The sequence below is a fragment of the Amphibalanus amphitrite genome, unplaced genomic scaffold, assembly GCF_019059575.1.
Source record: "Amphibalanus amphitrite isolate SeventyFive unplaced genomic scaffold, NRLGWU_Aamphi_draft 000043F_arrow, whole genome shotgun sequence".
Lineage (NCBI taxonomy): Eukaryota > Metazoa > Arthropoda > Thecostraca > Balanomorpha > Balanidae > Amphibalanus > Amphibalanus amphitrite.
Window position 1 is genome coordinate 1,106,716 of NW_024881539.1, and position 20,351 is coordinate 1,127,066.

Consider the following 20,351-nt stretch of genomic DNA (forward strand, 5'->3'; position numbering starts at 1 on the left):
AATCATAATACATAAGCAGGTCTGTATATCTATGACAAGCAGCAAAGTGAACACTAAACATGTTTGGGACGGTTAGTTGCGTTTTTTTTTAATTGATTTCAAAGGCTACCTCAAGGCATAGCCTTGCTCACGACTAAAGAACTCCTATAGAATTCCGCATTTATTTTTTCTCCGTTGTTTTTATGTGGTAAGTGCGAAGTATACGAGCTCATCAGTTAGTGAAGCTTTTAATTTTGAATTTTTTAATCATGGTTTACGCACATTTACACTGTACACTTGCACACACAATCCAAATCATTTAACACACATTTTGGTCATTGCATTGAGCATTCTGGCTTGTTGTTTTGCTTGCATGATTGCTCTTTCTTGTCCGTTTCCTTGCCCAACTTGTGTATACTGTAGATGCGACAGCACATCTCATTTATGTAAGCACATCATGTAAGTTCTATCTCTGCCGACGCTTTGGGAGAGAGCTGCACCAGTGACTGCCGCTGATGGATGACGTCCATGCCTCCATGGCCAGTGTCGCCTCCGCGCAGCGAACCCGTAACGTAGTCTGCTAGTGGACCGAACCAGCGACCCTATGAGGCGAGGCAGGAACAACACTGATGGTCTCTGGTTTACCAGGGAACGCGGAGGCGTCTTGATGAAGTGGCGCGTCGTCCCCGTAACGGGTCTGATGAGACACGTTTGGGTATCGACACAGTTTCACGGTACATTCACGGTCAGGAGGACAGGACGTTAGCCGTGTGGCGAACTGGCAGTTCGAAATAGGAATTACACCATTGAGCTTGGACAGCTAGGGGACTGGTGCTGAGGCAGCGGAACTGTCATCTCTGCCTCTCAAACTCAGATTTTAAATGGGCTCAGAAGCTGATTAAATGGTGGATTTTCAGCAGGGGCGCGGGAACTACTTTCCGACTGGGGGGCACACCATAATAGAGATCAACCTAGGGTACCCCCAAATCTAGTTTCTCACCGGTTCTAGGCCACTTATTTTTCACCCCTCGGCTTTTTCAACAAAAAAAGAAGACATTTGCAAAAAAAAAGTGTCGTATTCCGTCTCAAAACTGTGGGGGCACCGCCCCCACGGCCCCAGAGTTGGGGGGCAAGCTGCCCCCACTGCCCCCCCCCCGGCTCCCGCGCCTATGATTTTCAGTGTGACTTTGCCACAACCATGAACCTTTATCTGAGTCTTCCTGCTGTCGAACAGAGAGGCTGCTGGGATTGGACTATCGTTCCAGTCAAATCCCAATGTCTGGGACATGAGCCAGTCTGGTTTTGAACTAATACGACGATACTTTTCCCACATCCAGTGACCGGAGGAACAGTAATTTCGCGCTCTCGTTGGAGTGGTCCTTGACACGATCGTGAAGGCGGACCACACTGATCTCACCTAAAACTCTCGAGCCTTTCCACTGTTGTCTGATTGATGTTTGAGTGGGTAGTCAATCTTTGGGTGCTCGGAGTAAAAAAAAACAAAGCCTTCAGTTTTCATTTCTCCGGATTCGCAGGTGTTATCGTGTAGCGGTCGTTGGTCTGTCTTCACGACTAGTTCCGCTCCATCATTACTGAGACTATAGTGGTATATCTGCTGATAATAACTGAATGGCGTAAATGAGACCCAGAGGAGATTGCTTTTCCCAACGGCAGATGATGGCCATTGCATTGACTTTTTCAAGCAAACTCGGGGGACTTGTATGATAATGGATAACTTTAGAACCAGCGTGCAGGAAATTTATAACTCACCCGTTTATAATTTTCCATCAGCTGGCCCAGCATTTATTCCATAGATTTATCGTTAATCGTCCGCCTTTACAGCTTGCAGCTCGTGTCTACATAAATGCATAAAGTGCGCTGCAGCAGAGCAGTTGCTGCACCCAGCACTCCAATCCATACGGCATAGTCCTGTCCGTGTCCTGTGACGGCCGATAGCATATCGTCCTTCAACTCGCACGGCTCTGGAAATAAAATAAACAGTTCACACCTCTTTAAGCACGTGTCCAAGTTAAACGACAAAAACTACGTTACCAACCACTGATAACTGTCTGTCCTTGTAGTCAAGTCAAGCGTATGTAAATGAATGCGACGTGTGCATGCAATATGAAGCCTGGTCACACCTGGTGCTGTCCGATTTTCGGTCCACAGACTGTCAGTGTGTTGAAGTGGTCGCCGGATCCTGGGCACGATGTCGGTGAGCAGCGGAGAAGGGGGCCAGGCGAAGCCTCTCGACGCCCTTCCGAAGGTCTTCGTGGACTCGATGAGAACGCTCTTTGATATCATGGACGACAAGCGCACCGGCTTCGTGCACTACTCAGGTGGGATGCTCATTTTGTTCATAGCAACCCTTGCATGACAGTTTTTGCACCTGCAGTTATCGAGCTATTATATATGCATTTTGCTCCGTTTACTAAGCACACTAAACACTTATTTTGGCATAATAACACTTTATGATCCAATATTTAGAATTATCTCTGGCACTTTCAGGTATACAAAAGTGACATTCTCGTTATGTTAAGTTGGTGCTTCTGGAATAGTAAGGAATATCCGTACGTTAGCGTGTGGCTTATCTGTTATGTCGGAGATGCACGTGTAGATCGACGTGTTTTGTTTTACCTGCGGCTCGGCTGCTAACTGCGCCGTCTGTCCGCAGACATTGAACAGCGATGGAAAGAGGAGGAGGGCGCCAACGTGCCCAAAGGTGTGCTCGAGTGTCTACGCAAGGTGACGCCCGCCAGCGGCATGCTCTCCTTTGAGCGTTTCGTCGCCGGTCTCAAGATCTGTCTGCTGCGCAGTCGCGCCGAGGCGCTCAGCCAGCAGCAGCAGCAGCAGCCGTCGCCGCCGTCTCAGCAGCAGGTGCCTCAGCAGTCCCAGCAGCGGCAGCCGCGGCCGCCGTCGGCGCCGGCCCTGGACCAGCTGTCGGGTGGCGCGGCGGCAGCGCCACCCCCGCCTCCTCCCGCCGCCCGGCCCCACTCGGTGATCGGCCAGCAGCGCACTCTGAGCATGCCGCAGCTGAGCGGAGCCGCCGGGGGCGACCAGCCGCCACCCAAACCGCCGCGCGACCGCAGCCGGGACGTCGGCGGCCCGGCCCCGCCGCCGCCGCCGGCTCCGTCTGCCGCCAACCTGAGCCGTACCCAGATTCTGACGGCGCTGCAGCGCTGGCACCGGGAGCGCGTTCAGCGGGGCCGCGGTGACGGACGGGATGTGCTGCCGCCGGCTGACCCGCCCTCCAGCTCTGAGGCCGAACACGAGGTACCGGCCGCGCCGACAGCCTCCAACCCGGCCCGAAAGACGGCCGGGCAGCGTAAACGGGAGCCGCGCCGACACACACTGCAGAACGGCGTCGATTATAACATGGTGAGTGTCGCAGACGCAGTACGTGGATATCGTAATATCGTTATTTAACGAGAGCTGGCGTTGCTCATTGCAAGTTTCATAATTTGTATTCATGGCTCTGCTTATGTAATGGCCTACAGTGATTTTTTGCGCTGCATGACATTTGTGTTAAATGCTATAAATGATGTTGCTTCCACTTCGCTTTGGGATCCGCGTATTGTGCATTATGAATATTCCTCTCCTCACCTAGCCCACGCTCCATCTTCCGCAGCTGAAGCGTATGAAACAGATGGAACAGGAGCGCGACACGCTCACCCAGGGTCTGAAGATGGTGGAGCGCGCGCGCGACTGGTACACCCGCCAGCTGGCGGCCGTCTCTGAGCGCGCCAAGTACCTCGGGCTGGGACGCGCCCACCAGCCTAGTGTAAGTCGCATGCCCGAATAACGTTGTATTACCGTTGTTCGCCGTTGTAACTCCAAACCCATGCAGTCACATGTGTATCCATGTACGTGATAGATTATCTTCCATTGACAGTAACATAATGATTTCAGTTTCCCCCTGTTCTCTGCCGTATATTAGATGGATGCATGTCTTTCAAGTGCAGTCAGATGAGTTGTTTTCGCTGCGCTGCCTTGCTAGCTGTTTTTTTTTTCTTCGCTGGCTGGCCTGTGAGCTGTTCCTTCCCTATCTGGCCAGTCTGGCAGTTGTTCCCCGTCTCCCTGGCCTGTCTGCTTCAATGTGTACTTACCTACCTCCCATTGCCCGTCTCCACAGGAGCACACCACAGACGCCAACGAGGAGCGTCTCAGCTTCCAGACGGCGCGCATTCACGAGGTGAATCAGCACCTGTCTGCTCTGATCGACTCATCCCACCGCGGCTTTCCGCTGCACATGAACCTGGCTCTGAGCCCGGGCCGACCTGCAGCGGCGGCGACGGCGGCGGCGGGCGGGGGAGCACCGACTCCGTCCACCACGTCACCGACCACGGAGCGCACCGTGCGCCGACTGCGCGCCCAGAACACCCAGCTGACAGAGGTGGGTCGGGGTGGGGACAGGACGGGACACTCAGCGTGACTGAGGTGGAGCTGGGGTGGGGATGGAAATTCCTACTGGTGGGGGCTGGGTGGGCCGTGGTCGGGCCAGGGCGTGAAAACTGAACGCTCAATGAATAAGTAGAGGTGGGGCTGGTTGTGCTGCGATGGGGAAGGGCTTTGGGACAATTAATGCCTAACTGACAATAATGCTGCTGAGGAGCTGGAGTACCGGGATGTTAGCTCTCATGATTCAGTCATGGGAGATTGCCGATCGTGAGACTGGTCCTTCTTTCTACGCCCTGCGGTGACATCCTCATGAGCCATTTTTCATTTGTCCTGCCCTTCTATCCATACCACACTCGCCACTCTCGTCTCGTCCCCTGTGACACCTCCCCCCTCCATCAACAGGAGGTGGCCCAGAGGTCGGAGAGGATCACCGCACTGGAGCGGGAGAAGGCCAGCCTGATACGCGAGCTGTTCAACGCGCGCTCTGAGCCGCGCCGGCCGCACCCGGATGAGACCACGCTCATCTGACCGAACGGCGATGGTGACGCGCCCTCTGTTTGAACTAGGTGGGCTCTTCGGCTGGCCTGTTTTGCCTTAAGAATAGAACACCGATTCGAGAGTATGGGACGTTGGATAGAGAGCAGACTAGCTTCGTCGGACCATATGCGACTCTGCACTGCTCGCTGCCCAGACGAACAGTGCAGTCTTCCTTTTACAAGCGGTCGCAGTCTTCCCGTCACATTTTGACGCTTTTGTACCGCCTGCTTTAGATAACGGCTGAGTTCCAACAGGGTAGAAACACCCAGCGTGAATGCTAATTATCATTGCGGCTTTGAATCTGAGAGGCATTTTGGTTGTGGGTTTGTGTATATGGTCATGAAGCTTGGGTGTATTTTCGCCATGCTATGAGTCTTCGTTAACAGAATGGCTGGGACTACTAACGATTTCGATGTTATTGTGTCATTTATACGTCAGCCACCACCAGCGTGTTAGTTTTTCGTCGCTGGAATCGAGTTGGTGAGGCGTGCCGCGAATCTCATTACAAATGCTGCAGCTGTGTCAAACTAAAAACGACGCGAGACGATGTGATTTATAAGACGTTAGCGAGTATATTGTATAGAAAGTGCCTTTTATTGTAGAATAGGAGTATTGCGACATTATTGTTCATAGTATTTCCGTGCGGTGTCGACAATCATAGTGCCACATATGGTGGATAGCTGACCGCAGCTTTCCGTAAACGCATTCCATCAGTCATGTCTACATTCCGTCCGGCATTCCGCCACGTGCCGTAAACCCATTCCGTCCATTCCGTGCATGCCCTTTTGGGCTGAATCGTATGCTATTTTTGACAAATAAACGCAGTGCAAAGTTTTATTTTATGGTCTGGTTTGGAGATGTTGCGTTGTGGTGATATCAGCATCACTCAAATGCGTACATGATTATGGTTCAGCAACGTTATGATAAAACGGGGTAATACGAAACGAGACAATTATATGGATTAAATTTTTACTTATCTTATTCGAAAATGTTTGCCGCGTTTCTGCTGAACAGCCGATTTGAAGGTCACTTTGGTCCTTCAGAGGATGTAGCGTTTTTCCACATCTGCTGATCGGAAGGCAGCGTATCACACGAATTCGAGAAATATGAATGGTAAAACTAGGTCACCCTCCCGCGCCTACCGGCGCTAATTGTAATCGTCGTTTGAACATCTATATAGAAATCCCTGCCCGTCCCGTCCAAAATCCCGTCCATAATGCCCGCTTTCTCTCTCTCTCTCTCTCTCTCTCTCTCTCTCTCTCTCTCTCTCTCTCTCTCTCTCTCTCTCTCTCTCTCTCTCTCTCTCTCTCTCTCTCTCTCTCTCTCTCTCTCTCTCTCTCTCTCTCTCTCTCTCTCTCTCTCTCTCTCTCTCTCTCTCTCTCTCTCTCTCTCTCTCTCTCTCTCTCTCTCTCTCTCTCTCTCTCTCTCTCTCTCTCTCTCTCTCTCTCTCTCTCTCTCTCTCTCTCTCTCTCTCTCTCTCTCTCTCTCTCTCTCTCTCTCTCTCTCTCTCTCTCTCTCTCTCTCTCTCTCTCTCTCTCTCTCTCTCTCTCTCTCTCTCTCTCTCTCTCTCTCTCTCTCTCTCTCCTCTCTCTCTCTCTCTCTCTCTCTCTCTCTCTCTCTCTCTCTCTCTCTCTCTCTCTCTCTCTCTCTCTCTCTCTCTCTCTCTCTCTCTCTCTCTCTCTCTCTCTCTCTCTCTCTCTCTCTCTCTCTCTCTCTCTCTCTCTCTCTCTCTCTCTCTCTCTCTCTCTCTCTCTCTCTCTCTCTCTCTCTCTCTCTCTCTCTCTCTCTCTCTCTCTCTCTCTCTCTCTCTCTCTCTCTCTCTCTCTCTCTCTCTCTCTCTCTCTCTCTCTCTCTCTCTCTCTCTCTCTCTCTCTCTCTCTCTCTCTCTCTCTCTCTCTCTCTCTCTCTCTCTCTCTCTCTCTCTCTCTCTCTCTCTCTCTCTCTCTCTCTCTCTCTCTCTCTCTCTCTCTCTCTCTCTCTCTCTCTCACTTTTCCTTTTCCTTTTCCTTTCCCTTTCTCACTCCCTCCCTGCCTCCATCCCTCTTCCCTCCCTCCTCTCCGCTCTCTGACTTTGTCGATCACTGATCCAATCGTATGCTTACTTACCTCTCACCATCCGTCTCTCTCCCTCCTCTCCCCGTCTCCTTCATCGCACTTCTTCTCTCCCCCCTCCCCTCCCTCCCTCCCTCGATTTCCTCCCCTTCCCTCCACTCCCTCCCTTCCCCTCCTCTCCCCTCTACTCCAATCCCCTCTTGGTACTGAAAAAAGTACTGGCTAGTGGCCTCTTCCCCGCCCGCAAGACCTAGGTCACCTTCCCGCGCCTACCGGCGCTAATCGTCGTTTGAACTATTTATATACACTGTGGGTTGAACATCTACCTATATAGAAATCCCTGCCCGTCCTAGGTCACCCTCCCACGCCTACCGGCGCTAATCGTCGTTTGAACATCTATATAGAAATTCCTGCCCGTCCCGTCCATAATGCCCGCTTTTCTCTCTCTCTCTCTCTCTCTCTCTCTCTCTCTCTCTCTCTCTCTCTCTCTCTCTCTCTCTCTCTCTCTCTCTCTCTCTCTCTCTCTCTCTCTCTCTCTCTCTCTCTCTCTCTCTCTCTCTCTCTCTCTCTCTCTCTCTCTCTCTCTCTTTTCCTTTCCCTTTCTGACTCCCTCTCTGCCTCCATCCCTCTTCCCTCCCTCCTGTCCGCTCTCTGACTTTGTCGATCACTGATCCAATCGTATGCTTACTTACCCCTCCCCATCCGTCTCTCTCCCTCCTCTCCCCGTCTCCTTCATCGCACTTCTTCGCTCCCCCCGGCCCCCTCCCTCCCTCCCTCGATTTCCTCCCCTTCCCTCCACTCCCTCCCTTCCCCTCCTCTCCCCTCTACTCCAATCCCCTCTTGGTACTGAAACAAGTACTGGCTAGTGGCTTCTTCCCCGCCCGCGCCGCAGATACATATACGTTTTTATGTCCCAGTTCAAGACGCTATACGTATATTGGTACGCTCGTAATACTAAACATGATCGCTATTTTTTCAGTATTTTGTGGAATTCTGTAACTAACCTATCCCAAATCTGAGTGACTCGCCCCGACCCTCCCCCGCCTTCCTCCCTCTGCACCCCCCCCCTCTCCCCGGGACCCACCACTCACGATCGGTAATGTTTTCAGTGCTAAAGATATAATTATGGCTGCTCTGTTTCCGTCTCCGTCTTCCCTCTCTGCCTTTGTCTCTGTATCTGTCTCGTCTCGGATTCCATCCCCATCTCCGTCCCAGTTCCCGTCCCAGCTCCCATTCCCGCTCCCGCTCTCTTTCTCCGTCCCCGTCTTCATCCCCCTCCCGCTGACCGCATCATCTCCGTCTCCGCCTCTGTCTCCGTCTCGTCTCTGTCTCTGTCTCTGTCTCTGTATCTGTCTGGTCTCCGATTCCGTCGCCGTCTGCCGTCCCCGTTCCCGCGCTCCCGCTCCCGCTCTCTTTGTCTCCGTCTCCGTCCCCGCTCCTGCTGGCCGCTACATCTCCGTCTCCGTCTTCGTCTCCGTCCTGTCCCCGTGCCCTTCCCCGTCCCCACTAAACATAATCGATAATCTTGTCAGTATTTTGTGGAATTCTGTAACCAACCTATCCCAAATCTGGGTACCTCCCCCCCCCCCCCCCCGCCCGCCACTCAGGATCGGTAATGTAGTTATTCGTAGCGGCCGAGTGCTGCAACTAAGCTGTAAGTGCATTTTAAAAACGTCTTTCGGCTCCATCCTCTGTACTTGTTTTCTCACCGACTCAATCATTTGCACACTTGCCCTTCCTTCTCTCCCTCCATCATTTCTTTACCCCCCCCCCCCCCTTCCCATGTCTGTATCATGCCGCATTCCCGCTGTCCGGCAGCGGCCGCTCTGACGGCACCGCAGTTACCGCACCAACCCCTCCGCCCGCTCGCCCCACACTGCGCCGCCGCCGGCCCGTGACTGCGGCCGGTCGGTCACGTGGGGACCGCAGCGACCTCTACGGGGTCGCGACCCTAGCGGCCGGGTACTGCAGCTAAAGATGTAAGTACGTTTTAAAAACATCCCGAGCTGGAATCGAACCAGCGACCCACACTACAGAAGTCCACCACTCTACCAGCTGAGCCATCAAGGACACACGCCTCACAACTCTGAATAAGCCTAGGTACCCTGCACGGGTTGATGACATGGTCTGGTGCGTAATGCGGCGTTTTACGGCAAAGTGGTTGGGAGCAAACTTGGTTTTAAATGAAGGTTATACGCCATGTTTCTTGACCAAATTTTCAGAACAAGGGGGCAAAAGCAAGACAGTACGCTGTAAGTGGTTGTCCAGCGGCGACATGCGCGTTTTATTATCGGCGATCGCCGGCCGTATGAGCTGACGTCACGCAGACAGTCAGCGCCATCTCTGGAGCGTCTGGCGACATAGTCGAGGGGCCGAGTTTTGCCATTTGGGGGGTGCCAGTGCGATTGAAAATGTGCCTATACGCTAGCCACGGCCGGGAGCTGTCGATTGGTGTTTGAATCGTGTCTGTAGGTAGTGTGTGTCGACCGTGAGAGGGATCTGACTGAAACGCTTCACGTATTATTTATTGTCGACGATCGATTGGCAAATTCGAGCACTCATGAAGGGCAAGTCGATGACAAGCGGGTTGGACGCGTGTCGCTCGGCCATTGGGTCAGCCTGGAGGTAAGGGCAAAATCAGCATACGCTGAGTTGATCTATCCACTTATATTTCGCTGATGAAACGGACTAGAGCAAGTCGACGTCGCGCTCAGAAAGGCTTGTTGCTTTTTTTGTTGGGTTAGGCCCTTTCGATCCGAAGGGACCATTTCAGAGCCGGAAGGATGGTAGGAATGAGGGGGAGACATTGGTCTGGACAGGCACCCTAGTGAGTCACCGGGGCTGAGCCCGTCCAGAAGACAGGCCACCCAGCCCGGCTAAGGGGTGCGCTCCCTCGGGAGCAGCGGTGCCACTCCAAGGGAGCAGCCCGCATGAGATAAAGTTGCCTGTCCAGCCCGGAGGGGGTTGCGGCGTAGAGGAGAAGGATTTCAGTATCCTGAGGATAGAAGCACGGAACGGTCGTCAGAAAGTTTGTTTGTTTGTTTGTTGGGTTAGGCCCTTTCGGTATGACGAGACCATTTCAGGGCCGGAAGGATGATAGGAATTAGGGGGAGACGTTGGTCTGGGCAGACACCCTAGAGAGTCGCCGGGGTGAGCCCGTCCGAAAGGACAGGCCGACCAGCCCCCAAACACTCTCTGCACCCGGCTACAGGGTGCGCTCCCTCGGGAGCAGCGGTGCCGCTCCAAGGGAGCAGCCCGCATGAGACAAAGGTGCCTGTCCAGCCCGGAGTGGGGGTTGCGGCGTGGAGGAGAAGGATTTCTGTATCCTGAGAATGAAAGCGATGGAACGGAGGTCAGAAAGGCAACCGCACTCACAGTCACATTCTTTCCGTTCATGCCGAAATAAAGCTCGGTTGACAAGATGAACTCGTGTATTGTGTTACGTCTGTGCATCACGTATGAATGGAGAGCTATGAGCGAGGGTAGCAGGCGCACACTGCTTCAAGTCACGTGTACAAAACCAAAAATTGTTAACACAGCTCCCGCAGCCGTCACGAGCATACGGGCTGGCGAAAGGGACCCCACTGTCCTCTGCCGACGGACCTTGGAGACTGAAGTACCGGGGGTGGCCGCTCAGCGGCGCCTCCGGTCCCGATCCCGACGAACCCTGCGACATCACACGCAAAAATCAATGTCAGAGCCTTCTGGAAAATCAGGCTACGATAGGAAGTCAACGTTCAAAATCTAGAAACGCAATTTTGACCAGTGCTGAATGAGCGGGTGCTGAGAAGAAATGGAAACGAATAAAATGCAATCCTACTTATTTCAATTCTGGAAAATATATGAAACACATGAGAACTGCGGTAGAGTTCTAAGTCATACTTAATTTTAGTTTCATCGAGTTCCCTAATGTGTGCAACACTGATGCAGGCGAGTTTAGTTGGGGTTTAAATTGCCGTGCGCAGAGAAATTAACAGTTTTATTTGTTTCGACACTTACTTTTTCGGTCCTTTGACGAACGCCCAGTCGACACTAATGGTCTGGCCGAGAATATCCGTGCCATTCAGGGCCTCAATGGCAGACTGGGCCTCCTTGAAAGTCTCGTATTCGACGAGCGTGTAACCCTGGCAATCAAACACGATGCGTAGTTAGCACAAATAAAACAGTGGCACCAAATAAGCAAAAATTGGCAAACAGTACGTAAGCCAGCATATCAGCGAAAACGTATCAGCGAGCAAAACCCTGTTGGATAACTGTCCACGATCGATCATACCTTTAAGAAACCAGTACGCCGGTCCATGTTGAGGTGAATGTTCTTGATGGAGCCAAAGTCGGCGAACTTGTCATGGATGTCGTCCTCCTGAGCCTCCTCGTGGACACCGGTCACAAACAGGATCCAGCCCTCCACCGCTGCAAACAGCAGCACAGCGCTCACTGGACTGGCATCTTCTGGAGGGGATGAATGATCTAGGTACCACAAATTGTTTCATTCAAATTTTGTTCAAAGTTTGCCTGTCATCAAATCGCACTAAATCGCACTACCATGATTCAGTCAGTCACGAACCATCATAAGGAACAACGACCAACATCACTTCTTCACACCACATCCTCAAGACATCAATACATGACACCCAAATTAGTGCATGCCTACGCCTTTCCTCAGCCGACTAGGTGGACTAGATAACAGTCTGACCACAACGGCCACTCACAGCGGCACGGCCCCGGCTCGCCGTCGTTGTCTCCTTCGACACCCTCGTAGTCGCGGTGGCGCGTGTCGTTCCGAGCCGCCCGCTCGCCGTCAAAGCCGCGCCCCTTCCGCTTCCGCGCCTTTTCCTTCAGCTTCACAATACCCTCTGTGAACAGGTTGGAGAGAGGGAATGACCCATACCCTCTGTTAAAAGGATGGCATAAGGACAGCAGTACATCAAATGACAGTAAACAGCAGTTAAGGTTAGCGAGTACAGGGCGACATTCTCTCCTGTTCATTGGCAGATCCAGAATGGTGGTTAGGGGTCCTGTGGGGAGCATACCCCTCAAAAGGACTCTGAACAATCAAAGAATTCATGACATGACTGTTCATATTACATTAGTCATAAGCTGCATCTGAATTAATGAACACTGAAATAATAATTAGTTATCAAGCATAACATAATTCTTATTCAAGAAAATTATATGAAACGCCTTGTGTAATGTGTAGGTCAAATAATCCACTTACTCTAATGCATGCAAACTCTTTATTATAGCCTGGCATCCCCAAGAAACAATTGGGAAGTGCAACTGCCATTGATGCAAGAGCCTTCATATTTACCTCCAATTTATCTCAGAACATTTTTTTTCACAGCTTTCACAGATTTTATGGATTTTCTCCAAACTATGCAATTGAAGGGCAAACACATGTTTAAAGTTCAGGGGCCCGGGAACGATTTTCAAGTTGGGGGGGCGAGCCTAAAATGCCTTACATGATGCATATGAATTTGAAACAGTGGCGTAGCTAGGGGTCTAGGGGGACACGTGCCCCCCCCCCCCATCGGGATAAAAGGGACCCTCGAGTCCGAGGGGCCCTGCGGCGCCATTTGACCGCTGAGGGTTAACGATGGCCATATTTCTACTCAGAAGGGCCCCATGGGGCTCGTTAGAGCACTTCATGGGCCCTAAATAGCTACACTAAGATCTCCATAAGGGCCCCACGCTGGCTTCTGAGGGCCTGTTGCGGCTTTTAAAGGTAGTGTGCCACCTTTGAAAGATTTCCCATTTTATTTTTCCTAGGATAAGAAGCTTCTGTTTTTACCTAATATCGTAAAAAAAATCAAAAATGGGCCTGGAATAGTGCCTTTTTCGCCTAAAAGTTTTTCGGTTTTTAGATATGTATAACAACTGTAGTGGGCTCACCTGCAAACAGGCGTCGGGCAACAATCGCGAATGCGGCGCACTTGTGACAATAAGCAAAGGTCATTATAGTGTTACGACCATACGACGTACGGGAATGAGTTATCAGCTGTCTAATCGTAGACAACACATTGTCGAGCCTTAAACTGTAAGCCCGTATTGGTATTGTTTCTTGTATTTGGCTGTCAAACATTATTTATGGTTTGAAATATGATTTTATGTAAAATAATTGATATGAAAAAGCCGTCTTATAAGTTATGACCCCATTTCACAACACGCAAGTGGCAGAAATGACAATGATCAGCTGACGCATTTTTCTTGGCCGAAGTCAGAGCGCGCGGCCCGACGCACCACGCGTATTTGGAAATTCCGACCTCGACGAGCATCAGAAGCCACCTAACAGGCGTGTTCGAAACCGCAGGAGATGATGATGAACGGGTTTATCGAAACTTGATTGGATGAGCATATCGGTAATAGCGATTTCAGTGTGTGCATTTATTGTTCATAGTGGTGTGAAATGTGGTTGGGGTACGACCGACAACCCGTCGGGGCGAATTTCGCACTGGGGTACTCAAAATTTGAAGAATTTAAGACGTTTCCATGAGTTTTGAAGGTATGGATAAGTTCTAAAAATCCGGTTCTCCTTATCTGGGCCATTAACTCCATACGGTCCAAGAAAGCTGGCACACTACCTTTAAGGGCACCTCGGTGGTCTCCAAAGGCCCGTTACTGGCCTCTGAGAGGTCTTACCGGCCTATGACGGGCCAGTTCTAGGGGCATTTCCCGCCTGTGCGCCGGCCCTCGTCGGCGCTTATGAGGGCCCACACCGGTGTCTCTGAGGGTTTCACACCCCCAACTCCGAGTGCCTACACCAGTGCCTATTAAAGCCCTATATTGGCGGCTCTGAGGACCCAACCAACACCGGCGCATCTAAATGCCACCCACTGGTGACTTTTGAGGGCCCCACACCGGTGACTCTGAGGGCCCCACCGGCGTCTGACAGTACCATGCCGGTCCTAAGGAACCCACAGGACTTCTTCTGCTGGCCTAAGGACCCCTTGCCGGTCACTGAGACCCCCTGCCGGCTTGTAGAGAGTTTGCGTCAGCAGCTCTAAAGGCCCCACACCCGTCTGTAACGGCTCCACACCAGCGTCTATGAGGGCCCACAGCAGCGCCTGTAAGGACCCTCATCGGCGCCTCTGAGAGAACCACACTAGCACCTCTGAGCGCCCACACCGGCACCTGCATGGCGGCCCCACACCGGTGCCTCTAAAGGCCCCTTACCGGCGGCTCTGAGGGCCCTACGCCGGTGATTCTGAGAGTGCTACCGATAACCGAAGGCACCACACAAGCCCTTAGTGTCGCTGAGCTTTATAATCCCATACCGGCCCTCCGAGGGCGCCACGTCAGTGCATTCATTGCCCCACACGCCTCCATCACACCGGAGCGGGTAAATTGTGTTATACCTATAGCCACGATTTTACCACCGTTGTACGTTATGTATTTCTCAAAGTTGTCTCAAGCTGGTGCAGTATAAAATCTGGCCTGCCAAACTTATGGCCAAGGTCAGGCCCAAATCAAAGCGGGATGACAATAGCAGATGTTGTCAAATCGATACTGTATCAGCAGAAACCATTCAGATGGCAAGGAAAATGCCGTGTGTTGATGTGTAGATGTATAAAGGAAACAAGAAGGAAAGAAGTCCGGGAAAGGGAGGAAAGATCTTTTCTCGCTGCCTCAATGTTGAGGGGGCGCCGCCCCCTCGGCTCCCAAGTTGGGGGGGGCAAGCGCCCCCGCTGCCCCCCCCTGTTCCCGGGTCTATGTTAAAGTTCAACTTCAACTCCATTCTACTTAGGTTTGCTAGATTATAATTTGCATTGGCACATCCAACAGAGTGGTAGCCAAAGGCATTAGCCAGTGAAAGCCTGAAAAGGCATCCAGTTTTTATATTCCAAAACTTCTTGTTATCAACTTCCTTAAACCAGACTATACAATTCAATGCTATCTTTAATTTTCCTTATCACATTCAGAATATTATTATCTAAGTGAGGAGAATTGTAAGTCTTCTTAAGTTACAGATGCTGTTCAAGGGCACATGAACCACTGTTAAAGGGAATAGTCACTTTTCCAAAAAAAGCAATGGATTTATGATTTTTTTCTGCTCAAAATGATCAGGAAAGAACATAGAACCTGCTTTTAAAAGAAATCATTTTCTATATTTTAATGTAGGAATGGTATATTGCGCGTAATATTGCTTGATGCGGAAGCATTATTTATTACACATTGACCAATCATATTGCGTAGAACAAACCCATTGGCTGTAAGCAGCATGCTGATTGGATGATGATGACATGGCTGCATTCCTCAGCAAGGCATGCATTCCTCTGCAACTAGCAAGGCACTCTTCTGAACGAGAAATGGAATATCTTAGTCTAGCTAGGGTGATCGTTGGGCCATAAAAGCTTCTGATATGTGCTAGTCTCACCTCAAGCTACAAAACTGCTATTCTAGTTCGAAACCCCATGTTAAAAGAGAACTATTTCCTTTAAGCCCCCAAATCCAGTCACAGACCGGGCCGACGTTCACCATGTCCGGAATTTGATTGGAATGGCTTTAAAGCTCAGTTGGTGACATACCAGGGAAATAAGCTAAAATTAGAGCGCTCTATTTATTGCTCCTGCCCCATGTTGAAGAGATACCCCTAAAAGCGTGATCTTTTATCGGCCCTTACGCAGCAAGGCAGTAATTCTCAGACCGGTGGATGGTATCAATAGAAAGAGAATGCGTCAAAGATTAACATGAATTAATTAAAATAACATTAAAATGTTAATTAAGCGTGGAAATTAGTCCCAAACATAAGCTAATTATTGCTCCTACCTCGGCGACGGCGCTCCCCGCAGTCGGCGGAGAAGCTAAAATAAAAGCCACCATCCTCCTCCGTAAGTCAATTTTAGAGCGGCCGAGTGGGCCGATGCGGGGCCACCAAACTGAGGTCAAACTGAGGTGAGACGTGGCTAGTAATTGCAAACCGCCATAGAAATCAATATCTTAACCCTCGCCGGCCGAGGGGGGGGGCGGGTGCCGCCCCCCCCATAGGGTTTTTTCGCGATAGCTCCGAACACGCTGGCGATAGAGAGCTGAAACTTGGCATACCTGACCTTTGATCCAAGCCGGATCTTTTGACACCAACCGCATTTTTGGGTCAGGTCAGGTCACTGACCTATGACGTCATAAGTGAACCTCTGCACGGTCTTCAGATGTCGCAACTTCGCAACGCCCTCACTGCCAGAGGAGATGTCACAGGGAAATGAAACTTGCAGGATCTAGTATCCATTATGAGTCCTACAACTTGTATATCTCGGATTTTTCCTAAAGGTCATATGAGGTCAGGTCATTTTCGTGACCTCACCATTATAAGTCAATGGGGAAAAATTCAAACTGCTATTCTGGCGCCGGGAACGATCTCCAACTATCTCAAGCACACAGAATCGTGATTTGATGCACTCCTTGCAAGGTTAGATGCGTCACTTTTGCAATGTTGACCTTGCGTGACGTCATTTATGACGTCATCAAGGTCATATTAGTTTTTCGTCAATAACTCTTGATCAAATTGAACTAGCGAGTCGGGAAAGCCACCAATGGACGCAGGAAGACCTGCCGAATCGAATGATATGCGACATGACCTCTTTCGACCAACTTCGTGACCTGGGGGTGCTGACCTGACCTTGACCTGAGGTCAACACCCCAAATTGACCTGACCCGGACAAAAAGTATATCATTCGACGCGCCTGAGCGAGACGAACACGATGCTGCCAAAATCGGCGCTCTGCGGCCGTTTTTTGCGAAGTTATTCACCAAAAACTGAACCGTACCTTGGGGCACTTGACCTGACCTCAGAGGTCACCGGTTGACCTAGGACCTTAAAATCGGGTACCAATCTCTGCGTCTCGTAACGGCGCACACGCTCGTTTTTTCCGCGACGCGCTAGCTCCACCAGGGGCGAAACGGCGAGGGGGGGTCGTACCCGCCCCCCCCCCTCGGCCGGCGCGTATGTAGAAAACCAATAGGTCCGGCGAGGGTTAAGACGTACAATATGGGATGATTACTCTGAAGCTGGAGTGAAAGCATGAGTAGATTGCAAGAAACGAAATGCATAGATGGGTTGAATTATGTACAATAGGCACAGCTCAGATGAAGCCATTTCTATGATGTTGACATGACATATGACATAACCCTTCCTCTCCTCACCTATGACCTAAGTGCATTGGCAGTTACCGGCATAGTTTTTGAGCACGAGTGTAATTCGCCATCGGACCGCAATACATGTTGCTAGGCTGCTGCAATTACAACGAACATACGAATACTGCCTTCATTTGTAGACGTTTGTCTTTTAGGCGGTCTTTGACGTGCAAGGGGGCATACCTGTCGACAACTTGAGTTTCTCCGAATTTCAAAAACTCCCAGAATTTCAATTCCTTATGCACTGTTGTAGGTACAGCTATGTTCACAAGTTTTCGTTTCCTCCTGTTCTAAAAAGGATGATATTTGTCGATTTCGTGCGTCGCTGATAGGAGGGTGCGTTTAATAATTAGGCCCAACGCTTTCTGCATCCGCGAGTACCTTCAAAAGGGAACAACAGTTTCCATTTATTACACTATGGGACATGTGACAAAATGACCACTGGAACACGCATGAAACGGAGCTCATATTCCTAAAAATGTCTACAATCACTTCTTTTCTGACACTATTAGCAAATACCATCTCAAGTTAGGTGGTTGACAGACAGTCAATGGAGATCTGGGGAGACTGAGTGATGCCAATTCACCACTTAACTGATAATGAGGGCCGAGGGAAGAGAAACATGCAACATGCACAACTGACAACTTGACAAGTGACAAAACACTACCACTATTGCGCAGTGCACAACAAATTACAGCAGCCAGCCCAAAAAATGCTTTTGGTGGCTAATTGCAAAACAAGTCACTAATAAATGTCTTAGTTGCAGCTGAACACTGCACAATAATCACACTGTTCACACATTGAGTGAGATGCCACAGGTGGTTTGAATCACACTTTGGTTCAACTGCAAATCTGAAGTGTTGTCATGAGGTTCATGCCTCCATGATCACAGCACTTTGGTTTTGGTTGGCATAACACTTGTAGTCTGCAGAGTTCCACATGAACTGCAGACACCTCATCTGGTGGTCTTCATGTTGCTCAACTTCTTCAGGAGGCAAATGTCGACCACCCAGCGGAAGCATGGTCCTGCAGAAAAGAAAGGTAATGCATAAGGTACAAACATTATCTGCTGAAACAGCTCCTTCTGTTGGCTGTTATTAAACTTTTAACATAGGTAACATAACAACATGTATTCCATGTATATTACATTTGTTGAAGTAAAATACTGCCGGCTATTTCAAAACCAGAAAATGAAATTATATTGTGGCATAATTCACCTGCTCAGCTATCAGTATCAAATAATAATTAATTTAATATTTGGCATATTCTATATAACACATTCATAGAATATTCTACTTCACGTCACAAGGACTCACAATCTTTCTGTTGGGTGTTTGATTGACGCATTAACTAAGTTTGTCTTAGCTTTTATTATTGCAAAAAATTCATATTGCATTATTGTATCAAAATACTGCCAGCAATAACAAAACAAGAACATGAAATGCCAATGAGCAAGCCGCCTTTCCTTAAAATGGATTACTTTGAAAGGAATTTTAGTTTCTTTTAAGGAAAAGGAGAAATGATTATCAGGTAATTATCAGAAAACCACTCAACCAGCAAGTGGCTGGGTGGTTTCACAGCAAACATCAAGCCAAAACATATACTTACATCTATCTAACAATTGAGCCATTTGACTACTACAAGGATATGTGAGCAAAATAAGAATCCAATTATCCAATGTTGACTTCCTTGCAAAGTTTATGCCTTATTTTATGAAAATGTGTCACTAGAATATGATACTTATCATCGAATATTATTTAATTTACGATTTATTTCGATCGGAATGCACATGGACTCCTGCGCCATTTTCGTCGACGATGAATATGATCGTGTTTCATGAAGAGATAAGGGGTTTCAATGGTCTTTCAAAGCAATAATTTGATGCAAAAATTTGTGGGAAATAATATGAAGCTGGTTCAAATGGCCATCAACCATTTAAAACACCGAAAATACTCACAACTCCGTCCCGACGACCACGCAGCACCGCGCACGCCACACCACTGGCACAATGCCAAAACTGCTGTCACAGCGGAAATGTTTTTTTTTTTCTCGATTGCAATTGTGGAATTATTTATTAAACAGAAGATGATCTTTCCGAAAAACCGACTGATTTCATACACAGATGCATGGAAAATAAAAAATCCCGGTAAGTTTATTTGTATTGTTTTGTCGATTTTGACATGCTCCTAGTTTGCAGCCATATTTCGATATGTTCTACAGGGAGTTCAGAATTATTTCAGGACCAATCTTTTCCTCATTCATTTTCCCGTCGATTATGAAATTTTTAGAGCGGAACAATTGGTTTCCAGGCGGTCCGAGCGGTTTTCGTGAGAAGGGTGCAAAAATCGGCGTCATTTTTAGAGCCTCGACACCAGCTCAACACAGGACCCTATGGGAGACGGTGAAGTAGCGGGAGCAATAAATAGAGCGCTCTAATTTTAGCTTATTTCCCTGGTGTGTCACCGACTGAGCTAGTACTACTGGTATGGTGCAGCATTTAGCACTCATTTAAAAATAATCATAAAAGTATTATCCAAAAAGCTAAAAGAAGCCACCCTAGGCATAGAGAGATCTCTATGTATATGACCCCAGGCACTGGGCGTGATTGTGATGCGTGGAAACTCACGGTCTCCCTCCTCGTCCACCTCGAACTCTTCGACATCTTCCATATCCAAGACGTCAGCCATGATTGGCTTGAAAAGAGCGACTTTTTGGGAAAAGTTTCAACCAAACCACCCCAGCTTACAGCAATTTTTCAAACTTTTCCGATATATTTATTCACAGCGTCGCGACGCCTCATACACATAACACACGGCGCCAGGCACGGCGCACGCGCGTTGAATTTGTCCTATTCAAAGAAGTGACACGAATGACTGCTAGCAGCAAACGCAAGTAACTATAGCTACCTGAGCTCTACAGCTGACCACTATTCCACTGCCAAACGTGCACGCATTCTAAAAAACGGCAACCAGGTACTGAGAAGAAAGCACTTTGTTTTCCTGTATATGATTTGATGAATATTTTGGAATATGGTGACCTCAGGTGACCTTGAAACACAATCTAGACGCTTTCGCTTTGTGCAACTATCCTTTTCCATGTGATTTTTATAACAGTTCGCCAGCTTTGCATATGGTGACCTTACCCGGTGACTTTGAAAACCTCTAAAAGTCAAAGTGACCTTTCTTTCCACCCATTGCAGCCGTTCTTTAGCTCAGCAGCTACCGGGTCGATGAAACATTTTTGAGATTAAACGATTCCAC

At 49.4% G+C, this 20,351-nt stretch overlaps 2 protein-coding genes across 3 annotated transcripts; one reads left to right on the forward strand and one right to left on the reverse strand.

Annotated features, from left to right (window-relative positions):
* Positions 1–33: 33 nt before the first annotated feature.
* Positions 34–5,745, forward strand: LOC122377367 (suppressor APC domain-containing protein 2-like). Of its 2 annotated transcripts, none has more exons than XM_043357304.1 (6): positions 34–187; positions 2,149–2,318; positions 2,654–3,357; positions 3,608–3,760; positions 4,112–4,372; positions 4,780–5,745. In XM_043357304.1, exons 2-6 carry the CDS (start codon positions 2,189–2,191, stop codon positions 4,903–4,905), a joined length of 1,374 nt encoding a protein of 457 aa, XP_043213239.1. In that variant the 5' UTR covers positions 34–187; positions 2,149–2,188; the 3' UTR covers positions 4,906–5,745. The 2 variants fall into 2 exon arrangements, with proteins under 2 accessions (XP_043213239.1, XP_043213240.1); XM_043357305.1 differs by having other exon boundaries at positions 152–186; positions 2,140–2,318.
* A 4,634-nt stretch (positions 5,746–10,379) lies between these two features.
* Positions 10,380–20,084, reverse strand: LOC122377371 (RNA-binding protein 8A-like). Its single transcript, XM_043357313.1, has 5 exons — positions 19,718–20,084; positions 11,676–11,819; positions 11,240–11,376; positions 10,966–11,090; positions 10,380–10,633 (listed from the first exon to the last, which is right to left on the reverse strand). Exons 1-5 carry the CDS (start codon positions 19,776–19,778, stop codon positions 10,600–10,602), a joined length of 501 nt encoding a protein of 166 aa, XP_043213248.1. The 5' UTR covers positions 19,779–20,084; the 3' UTR covers positions 10,380–10,599.
* Between the last annotated feature and the right edge of the window lie 267 nt (positions 20,085–20,351).

Coding starts and splice junctions, on each gene's coding strand:
- LOC122377367 (XM_043357304.1), top strand. CDS start 2,189: ATGTCGGTGAGCAGCGGAGAAGGGGGCCAGGCGAAGCCTCTCGACGCC. Junction 2,319..2,653: donor CGGCTTCGTGCACTACTCAG/GTGGGATGCTCA, acceptor GTCTGTCCGCAG/ACATTGAACAGCGATGGAAA. Junction 3,761..4,111: donor GACGCGCCCACCAGCCTAGT/GTAAGTCGCATG, acceptor CCGTCTCCACAG/GAGCACACCACAGACGCCAA.
- LOC122377371 (XM_043357313.1), bottom strand. CDS start 19,778: ATGGCTGACGTCTTGGATATGGAAGATGTCGAAGAGTTCGAGGTGGAC. Junction 11,377..11,675: donor CGAGCCGGGGCCGTGCCGCT/GTGAGTGGCCGT, acceptor TGCTGTTTGCAG/CGGTGGAGGGCTGGATCCTG. Junction 11,091..11,239: donor GGCGTACTGGTTTCTTAAAG/GTATGATCGATC, acceptor TTTGATTGCCAG/GGTTACACGCTCGTCGAATA.